The sequence below is a fragment of the Pteropus alecto genome, unplaced genomic scaffold (genome assembly GCF_000325575.1).
Source record: "Pteropus alecto unplaced genomic scaffold, ASM32557v1 scaffold177, whole genome shotgun sequence".
Classification (NCBI taxonomy): domain Eukaryota; kingdom Metazoa; phylum Chordata; class Mammalia; order Chiroptera; family Pteropodidae; genus Pteropus; species Pteropus alecto.
Genome location: NW_006442207.1, coordinates 2448576 through 2465833, shown reverse-complemented (window position 1 = coordinate 2465833; position 17258 = coordinate 2448576). Strand labels below are relative to the sequence as shown.

General features: G+C 36.6%; 1 protein-coding gene across 1 annotated transcript; it reads left to right on the top strand.

Annotated features, from left to right (window-relative positions):
• Nucleotides 1-1152: 1152 nt before the first annotated feature.
• PNLIP (pancreatic lipase) lies at nt 1153-16794 on the top strand. Its single transcript, XM_006920937.2, has 12 exons — nt 1153-1210; nt 2347-2501; nt 3058-3180; nt 5149-5283; nt 6002-6113; nt 7347-7466; nt 7550-7669; nt 8177-8295; nt 10398-10527; nt 11595-11703; nt 12286-12450; nt 16725-16794. Exons 1-12 carry the CDS (start codon nt 1165-1167, stop codon nt 16792-16794), a joined length of 1404 nt encoding a protein of 467 aa, XP_006920999.1. The 5' UTR covers nt 1153-1164.
• Nucleotides 16795-17258: the final 464 nt, after the last annotated feature.

Below are 17258 nucleotides of genomic sequence, written 5' to 3'. Positions count from 1 at the left end.
CATGGAATTTCTTCCTTGCGACTTTGGCCCTGGTCGTAACATTTCCCTTGCCCAACTTTTTTGAACTTTCCTCATATACAAATAATTTTGTTGTTTTTTCTGTACCTGTAAACTTTGTCAGGGAACTGAATTATTTGACCATTTTTTACCACAAATGTGGTAATTTTGTATGATTCAACCTATATCTGTGATGCAGTCAGGCTAAATAGTTCTAATCTCTTAAAATTATGCTGTCCCATTGCAATCTTTTTTACAATTTATTTTAAGCGATCTATCACCAACTATAAATATTCCAGTTCTTTTCTATCAAAAGTGTCTCTTTCAGATGATTTTTCCCAGACCATTTTTTTCTAAGTTAAATTTTATTTTTCTTTCTCATTCATCATTTCATTTAATGGTAGGGTCACTAATTTCACGTCTATGCTCTTAGAAGTGCCCTCAATACCTTTTTTTAGTTCATCTATTCTTTTTTTCCATGTTATTGTTAAGAAATAAACTAGCTCTAGGGACTATCAAAATAAACTATCAACTACTTTTGTAAAAGGAATGGATTCTCTTGAAGAAAAGCCTGTATTTCACTGTTTTTGAGGGTAAGGCAAGGTAATACAAAAACTACCTGACTAGTAAACTTTTAGTATTTGTTTTCAAGATTGTCACTATCGAATCTGTGAAAACAATTTAGTTTCACACGCACCCACAGAACTGCACAGAGTTTTAAATTTTAAAAAAAAGGGCAGGCCAGAGCCTTTACTGCCACGAGATGACGGTGATTCTGAGCACTGTATAATCGTATTAGGAAAGAACCATTCATATCCACCCTTTTCTCATCTTCCCACAAGTACTGTGGGAAATTTCACATGCTCTATCAATTTTGGTTTATTTATGATTAAGATTAGAAATACAGCCTTGGAACCTCCTCTCTTTGCCTGTCATTTTTCCATGGAGCTGCTCAAAAGATAAGGATTGCCTATAAAAGGACCTTCAGATTCTACCTGTTTGTGTGCAGAATCTGACGAGACTGCCACGGTGAGTCAGGAACAGATTTTCCAAGCCTAATTTATTAGCATTAGCCATTTCCCCGCAGAGGTCTCACTGAACTTGAATTCCGCCAATCTTTGAAAAACTTATTCAGCCAAACTCAATCATATTTTTAACTCTGTTTAGATGCTGTTGATCTGGACACTTTCACTGCTGCTGGGAACAGTAGTAGGTAAGTAAACATATTATGTAGTGCTGGAGAAGAATCACTGCTTAATACTTTTCAAGAAGAGTTATGATGGCCAAATTCAAGATATTATGAGGATATATAGTAGAGGGAGAAAGATGCATGATCAAGAGTACTAGAGCTTGGGGTAAGGTTGTCAGATAAAAGCTAAGATGCCCAATTAAATTTGAATTTCAGATAAACAATAAATGTGTGACAATTTTAAGTAATGTATTTATCGTTTATCTGAAACACAAATATAGTTTGTGTTTTTACTTGCTAAGTTGAGCAACCCTAGCTTGGAGTCAAGTGTGGGGTTTGAACCCTGTTTCCACCAGCCACAAATGTATTGCCCTGAGCAAACTTCTTAACCCCTCTGTGCTTTACCATCATCATCTGTGAAATGGGCATATACTACCACCCCTCTCATAGGATCACCGTAAGACTTCGGTAAGAGAAGTCATGTAAATAACCTTGCTTAGCACCTGGCACATAGTACGATTTCAAGAATGCAGCTCCCGTAACAGCCACTGCTCCCATTCCTACTATTAACCTAGACTTTACACTCCTCAAGACCCCTTCCTTTGTGTTGTTCTTTTAGGAGGTAACATTTAAGCCCAGAGTTGGGCTTTTCTGTTTGATTTTTTGTGAGCAGCTTCTTCATGATAAGAATTCAGGATGACCCTCAAACATAGGCCAGAGACCAAAATATTCAGCAACAAGGAGATAACAAAGTTGTGGCATTTGCATGAAACTTAAGCCCTCCACCCAAAGCCAAAAGCCAGAAGATAGCCTCATCTCCTCTACTAGGGCCTAGGGCACAGGCTTCTTTCTTGGGCACTAAGATGTCTCTTCTAGTGATTCAAGGACGACCTCGAAGTTGAGAGGCTAAACAGGACCCAGCACAGAACTAGACAGAGACATAAGGAGAGTGAGGTAGAGATGAGGAGCAGCAGCCTGTCTTTAACTTGGATATTGTCTATTGAAGCTGTTTCGTGAATGTGTAGATAGAAAGATCTTTGGGGATATGAAGGAAGAAAATATGCCAACAATGTAATCTAACTCATATTTTGGCAAATAAACCATTGAAAAGAGCATTCTAGTTAAACTAATATCCTTGAAACATTTCTGTGTGACTGCAGGAAAAGAAGTCTGCTTTCCAAGACTTGGCTGTTTCAGCAATGATGCCCCATGGGCAGGAACTTTGCAAAGACCCTTCAAAGTACTGCCCTGGAGTCCAAAAGAGGTCAACACCCACTTCTACCTATACACTAATGAGAACCCCAGCAGCTTTCAAGTAAGAGTGCTCACTGTTTTCAGAACTGAGTTCCATCTGTTTTGTGTGATAAGAATATACTGACCTTTAAGTCTTCTAAAGAGTCTAAATCAGACAGTGGAATTTACATGTTTGTAGACTTTTAGGACCATGAGCTTCAGTATTATTTTATGTAACTGTTTTATAAAATGTCCATTAACTTGATATTGTTTTTATCCTACCTCTCTGGTACCATTTAATAAATATTCTAAATATTATATATAATCTTCCAACATATTTTATATATGTAAAATCTATGTATACACACACACACACACACACACACACACCCCTTTCCTTTTGTGGAAACAAGACTTCTACCACCAACATTAGAGCAAACGTATTATCTTAAGTTGAGCAAAAGTGTCCTGAGATCTAGAAAGTCACGACTTGGTGGTGATTGCAAATAACTTGGTTAAAACGAGAGAACCTTACTCACAAGGCAGTCTTCTCCTACCTACCGCCTCTCTCCACATACAAACAGTTCTATTGGATACTACAAGAAACTTGGCATTAAACAATTTTCTCCCCCAAATAGAAAATCACTGCAGATCCATCAACCATAGAGGCTTCCAATTTCAAAACGAACAGAAAAACCCGCTTTATTATTCACGGATTCTTAGACAAGGGGGAAGGAAGCTGGCTAGCCGATATATGCAAGGTAAGATGTTGTCATCTCTTAAGGGAAGATTGTTTCCAAAGTGATAACTAACCATGGGGAAGGCACAGGCCCCAGCCATTCAGGATATATGCCGGCCACCGTGACACTTGAGGAGCCTCTGAGCCCACTTGGCCTGGATTATCCAGCAGGTGGAAGTGGCCTGGAACAGTCAGGGCAGCAAAGTTGGCAGGTGTTTGGTGGCTCTGGGTAATGGGTATTCGATAACGATACAGAGAGATTTCAAAATTCAGCAATGCTTGTTGCTCCATTAATAAAAAACAAAACAAACAAAAAAAAACATGAATTGCATTTTCAATAGTTTTTAATTTTTTCATTAGGTTTTAATTTCTAAGTGAAGAGCTGAGATAACTTATTTTACCCAAACTAATGATTTTCCTTTGATTTCACTTGCTTCTTCGATCTCCTCTGGTAGTAACATCTAGGAAAGCTATGTAGGTTTTCATTTCTGGCTTCTGTCGTTTAGACAGTAGTGAGCCTATTTTCTTTAATTTGCCTTTGGCTATGTGCCCTGTCATACTGAAGAATTAAAAGACAGAAAATCAAATAGAACAAATTTTCGTAGTAACTGCTAGATAACTGCTTGAGGAATATTATCATTGATTCATTTATTCATTAGGGTTCCGTGGTCAGCTGTAACAAAAAGGTGCTATCATTTCTTCTGAGAGCTCAAGAGAAAAGACACTAAGGTCCTTATAAACCATTTAATTTCAGACCTGTCTTATGACTCTAACCAAAGGCCGACTTGAAACAACTCCGGAGAGTTTTCGCTGACTCTGAAGACAGTTAAAATGAGCAGGCTAATTCACTTTACAAGTTTAGAAATAATCAGTGAAACCATAATTTGTCTTCTAAAATAATTTAAAGCTGATGATCATTGGGGGAGAGGGTAATACTAATTTCTATACAACAGTGAAGAAAAAAAAAATAAGTGATCCTCAGCTCAAAAGTAATGTAGATTTTTACGTATGTGTATACAATTTATTGCTGAGATCTCAAAAACAGATGTGTTTTTCTTGCATTTGATCTGTCTTTGACAACATTGTTACACCTGATGGAGAAAATTGAATTAAACTAGAAGGTTAAAGTCTTAGATTCCAGTTTAACTCTATCCTTAGCTAACCGCGACATTAGCAAATTGCTTCCACTCTTTGGATTTTTCTATCTGTAAAAAGAAAGAGTTGAAGATGATTTCTAAGATTGTTTCTTCATTCTTCTCAAACTCTCCTTGGAAAAAAAGTGGGGATATATGTAAATACACACAAACAAACAAAATTCCTGTCAGATCTAACATCCATGAAACTATCATTGACAGCTCCCCATCAAATAAGGCTTCTGAGAGGTTATGCTTTTCTGTGAAATAACTCTTCAGTAATATACAATAAAAAACGTTCATCCAAAAACTTTGATTAGTTTTTCCAACATGGAAAAGTTTACTCATTTACCATCAATATATTTATTTAGGAGGATCCTAATATCGTCTTTCATTTATTCATTAACTTATTTATTCAATAAATATTTATCGAGCCCCTACTATGTGCCAGGAACTGTTTGAGGCACTGAAGATACAGCAGTGAGCAAGGCAGGCAATGTCATGGGGTGTATTCTAGTAAGGGACAATGTAGTCTTATGACATTATGATGCTCTAATGAAACAATCCACTTTACCACATTTTACAAGACTAAAACAAGTCTCCATGCAACCATTGCAGTAAAATCCCAAGAATCCAGTTCCCATTACAGCCAAATTTCAGTTTGGAGCCAATGTGAAACTTTAAAAGGGATTCTGTATCCGTAACAGGCTAGAAGTTCTGTCCATTGCTTTGAGATTAAAAGCAAATGTGATATTGTACAGGTCAAGGAGGGAATTTATCCTAGTCCTCAAATGTGTTAATCAGGAATTAACAAAGATTCTGAATCATTTACCTATTTATCATGTCTCTCCCACCAGAACTTGTTTAAGGTGGAAAGCGTGAACTGCGTCTGTGTAGACTGGAAAAGTGGCTCCCGAACGACTTACTCACAAGCTGTACAGAATGTCCGCATTGTGGGGGCAGAAGTGGCATATTTGGTTGAAGTTCTTCAGGTAACTTTTGTATAACCTCCAGGTTATGTAAACGCCCATGCACATTATTCTCTGGACTCTTCAAAAAAAAAAAAATGCTGTTGGTATAATAATTGCTAAAGACACTTCTCTACTGAGATTTGGCTTTCCCCTTGGTTGAAAAAAATGCAAAAAATAATCTAGATTTGGGCTTTATCAATATGCCTATTAAGGTCAATAAATGTGACATTATTCAAACAACCAGGTAAGTTTTTTCTACTTAATTCCCCCAGTATGTCTTTTAATTTTACCAGTTATTAAACTAAGTCGACTTGATAATATCAATCTCAAGATCAAACTCATTTTTTTTTTTTAAGAGAAACACAATGATAACAAGCTAACCTGGTTTATTAACGCAAAACGGATAAAACGTTAAACTTGAATCTGCTTAGATAGTTGCTTTCATTACTGTTTTCTAATCCAAATACTTGCTTCACTACCTCTTGGTAACAATTCCTCATATCCACCAAATATTCTCTCTACATAGTAAAACAACCAAAAAGAACACCTACTTTCATCAATTTAAATGTTAAGCCCATCACCATTTTCTATTATAACTGAAAAAAAAATGTATGAAAATCAATTGCTTTGAAGGGGGGTGGACATGTCTTCTTAAAACTCAAGCTTTCAGGTGTCCCCTTCTTCACCCATCTTAACTTTTGCAGTGTTCAAAAACATTCTGAAGTTTTCTTTCCAACAGTCAGCGTTCCAGTACTCGCCTTCTGATGTCCACATCATCGGCCATAGCCTGGGGTCTCACGCTGCAGGGGAAGCGGGAAGAAGGACCAACGGGACCATTGGACGGATCACAGGTTGGTCGAAACAGTAAAAGCTGCAAAATTAGATTAGATGTAGCTGATATGAATGGAAATTTGGTGCAGCCCTGCTTTTTACCTCAGGAGACGGGTTTTCACATTTTCTGGATTGGGCCACATGATCAGAAGTCACCATGTGCTGAGGCCTTGTGAAATTTTTATTAATATCGATCTTCAGCCTGCAGAGCCCTATTTAACGTGTAAATATTTCAAGTGACAAAAATGTGAATTAAGAACATCTGGAAGTCTTATGCATATCTATTTCCCCCTTTTCAAACGTTCACAAAGGACAAGTTTCATGAATAGGATAAATAACATAAAGAATGAAATAAATAAATTGAATTTAACCCAAAGAGCTCAAAAATGTATAATTAATTATATTCTGCTTCAATAGCAATTGATAATTAGCCCAGTTCTCATCAACCACAACCACAGATTTGAGGCAGGTGGACAGGTGGCCCTGGGCTGCCAGTTCTGCGTGCCACTAATTAGATAAAAATGTATTACCTTACAAATCTCAGACTGCTTGCCTTGGCCAATGGAGTCACATATTGAATACTCAGGTCCTAAAATTGCCCAGTAACTTTATAAGAAAGACTTTGCTGTCCTGGATCTGAGAGATGACTATTTCAAGGAATAGCCACTTTCCTCTCTCATCATCCCACTCTGTCTTTGACCTCCTGATTTTCTTCTTAATACTCTGGATAAGATGGTTGCTTTTGGATCAGTGGAGGCATCTGGAATGTCTATTGATAATTTGCTGGAGAGAATGTTCTTTCCCATAGTCTGTTAGTGTTTACAAGAGCCTGCTCAGTCAGGCTAACTGTGCAAAGCTGTGTTTGGTCCTGGTGACTGTGAAAGCCAAGGTCTTTGCCCTCATGTCAGTTTACAGTGCAGTGAGGACTCTTTTTAGCCTGAAAAGCTTTTAGGAGTCTCCCAGAGTCTGGCTCTTTCCTTGTAACTGCCGCTAGCGGCAAGGATTGTCCCAGGGACTGAGCATCCATAAGTAGAGCAAAATTCCATGGTTTGAGGAAAATTCACTTTAATGCAAATAAAAATTAGAAACAGATTACTCTTCCAAAAATGGAAAGGTTAGGGAAGAACTAGCTTATCTCTTTCATGCATAACTCATAACTACAGATCCTTGCACTCAGTTCTACAGCTAATGAAGAAAAACAAGTGTGCATTTACAATGATAAACGTTAACATGACACATCCTGTTTATTTTAGGATTGGACCCAGCTAAACCTTCCTTTGAGGGAACACCCGAATTAATCCGATTGGACCCCTCGGATGCCCAATTTGTGGATGTGATTCACACAGATATTGCTCCCTTAATCCCCAACTTGGGTGAGTTCCTCAATTCATCCTCCTAGAGTGTTTTTTGAGTCTATATGTTAACATTAACTCTCCCACATTTTAAAATTCCTCAGGGTTTGGGATGAGCCAAACTGCAGGACACCTAGATTTCTTTCCAAATGGAGGAAAAGAAATGCCTGGATGTCAGAAGAATATTCTCTCTAGTATTATTGACATAAATGGGATCTGGGAAGGTAAAACTATTACATACACAAAGAGATTGTCTTTGGGGGAAATTTATGTTTTGTTTTGCTAAACTTGCTAAATATTTGGTATTGTACAGGTCTCACATTTTCTATAATAAAAGACTTTTAATTGTATCCCCAAGATATAGGTTTTCATTGAGGAAAGTGGGCATGAGGAGACTGTAGGAAAGAAAATGTATTTGTAGTCAACCTTCCCTGTTTCTAATCCAGTGAATGCATTACTATATGGACCAATCTTTTCCTTCTAAAGTGATTTCTTCCATTAAAAAAAAAAAAAAAAGCTATTTTGCCATTAGTCTTGGCATAAACTGTTATAATTTTAACAGTATTTAACTTCTGATTTCATCACAAATCATAGACTTAATAAATGATTATGTCTTGTGACTGCCATGAGTTCACACTAGAGAAATCTATTCAACAACTGTATTCTGATTGTGACATTAATCTGGAAAAATTAAATCTGTCACTGATGTGGAATCATGTCTGATTTCCAAGGCACTTGTAACTTTGTAGCATGCAATCACTTAAGAAGCTTCAAGTATTATAACGACAGCATCCTCAACCCTGATGGCTTTGCTGGATTCCCTTGTGACACTTACAAAGCTTTCACAACAGTAAGTATACTCCACTTTGCACCTAAAGAACTTCGTGACCATCACTTCTCATGACCAATGTGGTTCACTGTTCATGGCATGCATTCAGTGACTGTTACTATATGACTACCACGTTACTTATACTGTTAATCATACAAATTTATTTTAATAGTGATAAGGGACTGGAGAACTTTAGAGAAATGGGCTTGTCCACTGAAATTTTCCAGGTCTGCCTTGTTCTCTGTCACTTTTATGTGTATCAGGTAAATGTTCAAACTTGTTCTGGAAATAATTCTAAGTAAAAAAAAATAGTCTATAGACATCTGATCTTTGACTACACAATACTGATAGACAAGGAAATCTTACCTTAAATGCTGACCTTATGAAACTACATAATAATAGGCATGTGGATATTTCTGTGCAATCCCATAATCACCAAGGTTTCTTTTCTTTTCTTTTTTTTTAATTTTCATCTTGACTGGTATTTTCTAGATATCTAGGTTAGGATCTTTAAATGTGATCTCGAATATGACATATCTATTGCCTGGTTCTTTAAAATTGCTTTTCTTTTCACTGTACTTTTTTTCAAATAAAAATGTATGATGTATGTAATTTAATAAATAAAATTTCATACCAGATGAAGTCACAATCACCGAGGAGATAGCATGTCTATACCTTAATATAGAAGAGAGAGAATCTGAATCTTGGTTTCATCTTTAAATTATTGAATGATTTGGGGCAAAATACTTAGCTTCTCTAAGGCAGTGTCTTCATTTCTAAATGTAAATAATAATATTAAACTTCAAAGATTGGGTGGGTGGGTTTAATGAGATGACATGTTTTAATTGCTCAGCCCAGAACCTAAAATATAAAAATTAGCATTAAACAAATGTGTGTTTTTTGGGGGAGGTGCATATTTTATTCACAGGGCAGCTTGCATGTACACCAACAACACCCCTCTTTCTCTGGTCTAACTTTATTTTTGTCTTCTTCCCAAATCCCTTTTCTCTAGGTAATGAGGAAAACAAACTAAGAAGCTTTAGTTTCCATTTAGTTAAAACTTAATCTGACTCAATAACATAAACAGTTTTTTCAGGTGATGCTCAGACACTTTTATAAGAAAAATTCTTGATCTTGCAGATTTCTCAGCCTTTCTCTCCAAGCTGGCAATGGGCAAAGTAATCGTGGTGGTGGTGGTCAGAGGGGAGAACTTGTGGGTCCCCATTACTGATGGGCTCACAGCAAATGTCTGCTGATGAATTCTGGGTGCGTCTGCTCTTCTGACTCAGGCAATCTCCTCAGAAAGCTTTGGCCATTCTTCCTGGCTGTCTTAGTCTCTTCTTACCTCTTGTTGGATGTAGACCTGAGACTCGGCTCAGTCTCCATCTGGTCCATTGATCCAGGAGTCCACCACTTTCTCTGTTGTGGAGCAGCCTTGCCCTTCCATGGTGGGAATTGTGGCGTTTGTCCTTCCCACTCTGTTCTTCCCTTTCTCTCTCTTCTCATAATTCCTTGGTCCAGAAAGAGAAGATATTTTCCTCTATGATATCCATCTTTTCTAGATCCCAATCTCATGGCTAAGCCTTAACAACCAACTAGGATGGGAGTATTTTCTTTCCACCCTGAGAATTCTGAGATCTGAATTCTTCAGACCTTGAAGTACACTAAGTGAGAGCTTAAAAAAAAAAAATTGAAGAAAACCTGATTTTTGAGCCTATTATCTTCTTACTGGGTCCCATTTTGCATATCAGAAGCTGATTATCACCTCCTGCTCTTTCTCTCTCAATCTTTCCAAAATAAATTTCTAACTACCTACAGGCAGATGGATGTCTTGGGGCAACTGGGGCAAAAGAGAGAAGATTAAAGCATGTATATAAATTCTCTTTTGTGTGATCTTTATACTGTTTTTGTTAGTATTATGTTATTTAACAGTGAAATTGCTGATTTATCATTGTAAATAATGAGATGCATTTTTAACCTTTCCTGAGACACTGTTAAAGTCTTCTTTTACCTTCAGAACATAATTGCCTTTAGAATACTTGAATTGCAACAACATGTGGGAAAAAATGATGCACGATTAAAAGAAAGAGCATCTTCATTCATCATTTGTTTATTTTCCCTAGAACAAGTGCTTCCCATGTCCAAGAGAAGGCTGCCCGCAGATGGGTCATTATGCTGACAGATTTCCTGAGAAAACAAGGGAAGAAGGCCAGAAATTTTATCTAAACACTGGTGATGCCAGCAATTTTGCCCGTAAGTTCCTATTTGATCTGCCTTAAATGATTAATATTATGTATTTTGTCATGTCCAGTGAAATTTGTTTTCTGTACAAAACTTTTAAATACCTCTCCCCTGCATGGAAAGATAATCAAATGCCATGTGCTCCGCTAATTTGGGTAGCAGAACAGAGTTTGGGGCCTAAACTCTCAATGATACAAAAATAAGTTTGTTCACATTGATTCTGGTGCTGAATTCAGGAGGCTTCTTCTGCTCCAATCTCTTTATATTTGGTCAAAACTTTCACTGAGAAAAATTTTGTTCTTTTGTACAAGCCAAAAAGTAATCCAGGAGAGAGATGGCAGAGGTTGTGGGAATGGAAATAAGTTGACAGATTCAAGAAATATTTAGGACTATAGAACCCATGGGTGATGGAAATTAGAGGATGTATTGGTAGTGAAGCATGGGGACAAACTCCAAGTTTCTTTTTGAAGTCATAGAGGAAGAAAACTATCCATGGGGTTAACTGCATTGTAAAACTAAAGCCAAAATTTATCCCCTCCCGAGACTAGCTCAAAATAGCAAAAACTAGTTCACTAATGACTAGTACCATAAATAGGTTGTCATCTTTTAACATATTTCCAATAGCAATGGAAAGTTGAATCGTAGAATTTTAAAAGCAAATGTAGACTATTTAGACAAAATGATGGCAGTACTCTAAAACGTGATCTGTGAGAAAACGAAGTAATGAAGAAATGAAGATGTCGCACTCTACTACTTTTCCACAATGTTTTAATATAGAGTTATTTTGACATTCAAGAATTAATTGTTAGGTTAAAATTTTGCATGCAAAATATTTCTTTTTCCCTTGGCTTGAAATCTGTTGACTTTGGAAAGATTCTGTGCCCTTCCCCTCCCCCAAAGCCTACCCTCTGAACACTTAGATAAAGGACTATCTATGACTATATGATTAGAAGGATTACCAATATTATATATGAATTATTTAAAGTTCAGCAGTAGTGGAATCCAAGTTAACCTGTTCTCGGTGCATCTTCTCTACAAGCAGACATTCTGCAAATTCCTCCCCCCTCTTCCCCATGCAGGTTGGAGGTACAAAGCAAATGTGACTCTGTCTGGAAAGAAGGTTGGGGGACACGTGCTGATATCTTTGTTTGGAAATAAAGGAAACTCTAAGCAATACGAAATTTTCAAGTGAGTAAAACTTAACTTTAAGCTTCTTAAATGTTGAAATACTTCCCACATATGATGTATGTTATGGACAGCAGAATTTATTCACTAATATGTGAACATACAGTGTGGCCACATATCATTAAAATGAAGAGATTATGTCACCCTTGCACCTTAATACATTTCTGAATTTTGTCTCTAAATTTTTTTCTCTGCTATTTCTAAGAAAACCCCTAATATTTATGTTGATGCATGGTATCTGATTTATAAACATTAAATAATTATTATGTCCACAAAACAGCTGGATAAAGATAATATAATAATGTCATCATTTCTTAAATTATGTTAAGATTGTGCCTAAAACATGATTGAAGTTTTATGAAAGTAAAAATGACTTTAAAGTAATTTGAGTTGTTGATGGCAAATGAACTACCACTGAGTTAGCGTACATGACTGCATTTATTTAATACATTAGAATGACAAATGTACTATCAATCCTCTTACTAGAGATGCATTATAAGCTGGGTTTAGAAACATATCTGTATATATTTACATGTAGATTTATGTACACTTATGTATGTTTTTATTAACTTTTCAACTCCCAAGGGGCTCTCTCAAGCCAGGCAATATTCATTCCAGTGAATTTGACTCAAATGTGGATGTTGGAGATTTGCAGAAGGTTAAGTTTGTTTGGTATAACAATATGATCAACCCAACTCAACCCAGAGTGGGAGCATCCCAGATCATCGTGGAAAGAAATGATGGAAGAGTGTAAGTAATAAAATTCTGAAGAGATTTATAGTTCTATTCCCACTGAAAGTTTACTTTAAGTTAAATCTCCTACATGATTCTCCCACATCCCAGCCATAGCTGCTTCCTAATATCTTTTATTTCTTTAAAAGAAAATGTCGAACTTTAGGAAAACTCTTGGATAGGTGTGTAGATGTGTGTTGTGTTATCTAATACAAGTTAGGTGTTAGAATGAGAATTTGGTTTCATAATCTAAAGTGAAAAGAATTATTTCATTTAGCAGCTGTGCCTTGTGGTATGTGTGAGCTTAGTATGTGTATCTTCCTCAAACTTCCTGAGTTGACCAAATTGTCACTTAAATTATCAGAAAAACGCTTAATTTATCAAGTAATACAAATAGGCTGTTCTGTATCATTGGCCCTCCTAGTAAAGACAAAGGTCAAGGCTTAGTTCTAACCAAAACTGAAGTGTGTGTGAGTCGAAGGACATTTACCATGGTGAGCAACCAGAAAAAGTGAGCTAAGAACGACGATAATCATAATAATCCCAATATTAGCCCAGTGTGTTGAATATAAAACCAAATTCCGAGGCACACTGATATGTTTCTTGTGTCATCATATCATTCAGTCCTCATAAAAGTCTAATGAGGGAACTTTTGCTTCTGGAAATGATCGAGTAAAAGAGACTAGATTTACCTTCCCAATTGAAATGACCAAAATTTCAGACAAAATATTTGAAGTAGCAGTTTCGAGACACTGAACATCAGGCAACAAAGGAAAGCAATCCCCGAGAGACGAGAAACTAATAAGGTGGAGCATCACAATTGTCCCAACTTACTGCCTGGAGAGTGTTTCCAGGATGTGGCACAAGGAGGGAAAATTCAGGCAGGGCCCAGTGGACTCCCTGAGTTGAGGAGACAGAGCTAAGTATTCAGAAAACCAAAGGCAACTAGATTTCACAGGACAGAGTACCAGAGAGGCGAGATCTACAAAGAGAATCTCAGAAACCTGGAAAGCTCCCTTGATATTCAACAGAGTACTGATCAGCACATGCGTGTGGAGAAACTAGCCAAGGCCAGTTAAACGTCCATGTGAAAGGATGAAGGAGAACAGGACCCAGCACTCTTGCAGGGCTGGGAATAGTACCTGTTTCCACTAGCCAAACCGGAAAAGCTCATAAATCATGAAACGTTTGGTAGAATATTAGGAAGGTCTTCCCTCAGTGGTGGAAAATAATTAGCCTAGACTGAGAAAGACCTGGAAATTTCAAACTGTATCCAAATAACTTAACTGCCACCCAGAACAGAACTCAAGAAAATTTACAGGAATATAAAATTATCCAGCAGCAAACAGGCTAAAATCCACAATATATGATGTTATATAAAAGTTTCTTGGGTATACGAAAAGTCAAGACGATACAACCTATGATGGAAAGAATAATCAATCAATCGAAACCAAACCGGAACTGATACAAATGTTGTAATAGCAGATACAGACATGAAAACAGTTATTAAACTTGTATTTCATTTGTTCAGAAGGTCAATAGAGGCATGGCATGTATGGAAAAAGACCCAAATTGAATTTCTAGAGATGAGAACTATAACATTTGAAATAAAATTATACTGGATGCAATGAACAGATTAGACATTTCACAAGATAAGATTAATGAATTTGAAGACATGATAGAAAGTATCCAAAATGAAACACAGAAAAAAAGAATTTTAAATATGAAAACATCAGTGAGCCGTAAAATAACTTCATGAAGCATGTTATACTTCTCATTGAAGACTCCAAATGGGAAGAGACAGAGAAATATATCTGAAGAAATAATAGCTCCAAACTTGAAAACTTGAAAACTTTAAACCAAGAGATTCAAAGGACATAACAAGAAACAAGAAAACTAACCAATACACATCAAGATCAAATTGCTCAAAACTAGTTATAAAGAGAAAATCTTAAAAGCAGCCAGAGGGGAAAAATACGCATTACGTATAGAAGAATAAAAATACTTACAGCAAATTTCTCATCAAAAACAATGCAAGCGAGAAGACAGAGAACCAACATCTTTAAAGTACTGAAAGGAAAAAATTGTTAGTTAACCTAGAATTCTATACCCACAAAATAGCTTTCAGAGATGAAATAAGACTTTTCAGATGTACTAAGGCTGAATTTATCACCAGCAGGTCAATATATTGAGATATATTAAAGGAAGGTGTTCAGGGAGAAGAAAATGATACCAGTTGGAAAAGATTCTACAGAAAGGAGTTAAGAGCATGAGAAATAGTAACTACAATGGAAAATATATGAAGTCTTTGAATATTATTATTTAAGTCTTTAAAGATAATTGACTTTTTTAAGATGATGACAGTTCAGGGGGTTTAACTCATGTATAAGTTAAATATATGATAACAATGCCATAAAGGGTAGGAGGAGGGAAATGGAAATACAGCATTGTAATGTATTTATACCACATGTAAATTGGTATAATATCACTGGAAAGTAAAATGTGATAGGTTAAAAATATATGGTATGAATTCTAAAGCAACCACTAAAATAATAAAACAAAGAACTGTAGCTAACAAGCCCGCAAAGGAGATAAAATGGAATTTAAAACAAAACAAAATATGACATAAAAAGAGGTAGAAAAAGACAAAGGATATAGGGGACAAATAAGATAATAGACTTAAACCTAACCACATCGATAATCATATTAAATGAAAATGGTCTAAATACAACAATTAGAAGACAGAGATTGTCAAGTTGAATTTGTAAAAATCAATACCCAATACTCAAATGGGCTTTAAATATAAAAATACACACAGATTAAAAGAGAAAGGACAGAAAGAGACATAGCATTAGTTATTAGGAAAATGAAAATTAAAACCACGATGAGATACTACCATGAACTTAGTTAATCGACGAAAATTAAAAAGATTGACAGTTCAAAGTGTTGGTGAAGACATGAAGCATTTTAAGCTCTCATACACTTTGGGTGGGAATATAAAATGATAAAACCGCTTCAGAAACAGTCTGGCACTTTCTTAAAAAGCCAAACACACACCTACCTATGATTCAGCCATTTCCATCTTAGATATTTACCCAAGAGAAAAGTAAGCATGTGTTTATACAAAGATTTATATATGAATATTCATAGCAGCTCTTATTGCAAAAGTCAAAAACTAGAAATAACCCAACACCCACCAACAGGAAAGGGGTAAACAAATCATGGTCTAGCCACATAATGGAATACAGTGAAAAGGAATGAAATACATACAACAACCTGGATAAATCTCAAAATAATTATACTGAACAAAATTATACTGAATGAAAGAGGTTAGACAAAAGAGGGCATACACCTTTGATTCTATTCATACAAAATTCTATACGATTCAAATTAGTCTATAGTAACAGCAGATCAGTGGTTGCCTGGGGGGAAGGCAGGTGTAAAGGGATGGGAAGGAATGCTTACGACAAGCAGAAAAAAAATTGGGGGGTGATAGATATGTTTACTCCCTTGATTGTGGTGACGGGAGGTAGGTACTATAATTATCCCCATTTTACAGATAATTAAACGAAGGCTTAGTGCTAGAATTCATATGCAGGAAATTTGACTCCAGCAAATTCTAAACTACCACAAAACAAATTCAGTTCACCTTTATTCATATACAGCTATTGTTCGCCCTTCATGTCTTGTGTCCCTAATCAATATTAGTTTTTAACCTTTAATTTGCCATTGGTGAGTCTGCCAACCATCAGACCACAGGGAGGGAAATGAGGATGTAGATAAAACAGCATTTTCTGAGCACTTTTATGTGCCGGGAACTTTACATAGGCTTATATATTCTATTAAAGAATATGAGCCCCAAAGCATCCTAAATGTTCGGTCTTAATGATCACAACTAGTCATTTCACTTCAGTTATTGAATTAAAATAAGGATGTCTAGCCGATGTAACACCAGGACCTCAGAATTTTTTCTCTGGCCAATTTCTCATCACGCCACTGACCTTACTCTTCCTCAGTTGTATTGGTTAACAGTGTGCCAAGTGTTTAGTAGGTTCTTTTAGGATGTGACGAATGAGCCCTCCCTGTCCTTTGAGGTGTCAAATGACACCTCCTTCGTTTCATGCACAACCATGAAACAAAATTGGAAAGGAGAATCCAGTTCTTTATACAGAAGAGGTCTTCTCTTCGCCGGCGTCTGGACTCAGGCACAGCACGTGCGATGAGAGAGCAGAAAATGTTCTCGTGCTCAACTCTCATCCAAGAGTTGACTTTTCATTGTTTTCTCTCCGCAGGTTCAACTTCTGTAGTCAGGAAACTGTGAAGAAAGATGTTCTGCTCACTCTCAGTCCATGTGACTCCTGAATCTTATTGCTAATAAAATCTATTGGTGAAGCAATACATTTCTTTCTTTGGCATCATGTTCATTTTTCCAATGAAACTTTTAGATAAAGTGATCAAAATCCAAAATTTAGAGTTGGTCTGGAGAACCACAAATGTCTGTGGATTTTTTGCTACAGATTATGTGGCATTTGAGCTTAGGAATATTGTTTACTTGAGACTGGCATCCTGTCCGTTATTACTTTCACTGATGTCATTCTGATCACATAAGGCAGAGACGTCCAGGTCCAAAATGACCCCTTTCTGTGGGCTCACTTGGAAAGTACCCATCTATGCCTCTTTTTCCACTGTCTTAAGTTCTGTGCTGCTCCTACTCAGACTTCTCAAGAGAGATGACACGAGAAAGTGAGGACTGCCCATATCCGACACTTCTTAACTGGTCTCCCTGCTCCCAGCGGGGCTCCGCCAGACCCTTTTCTCTCTGCAGC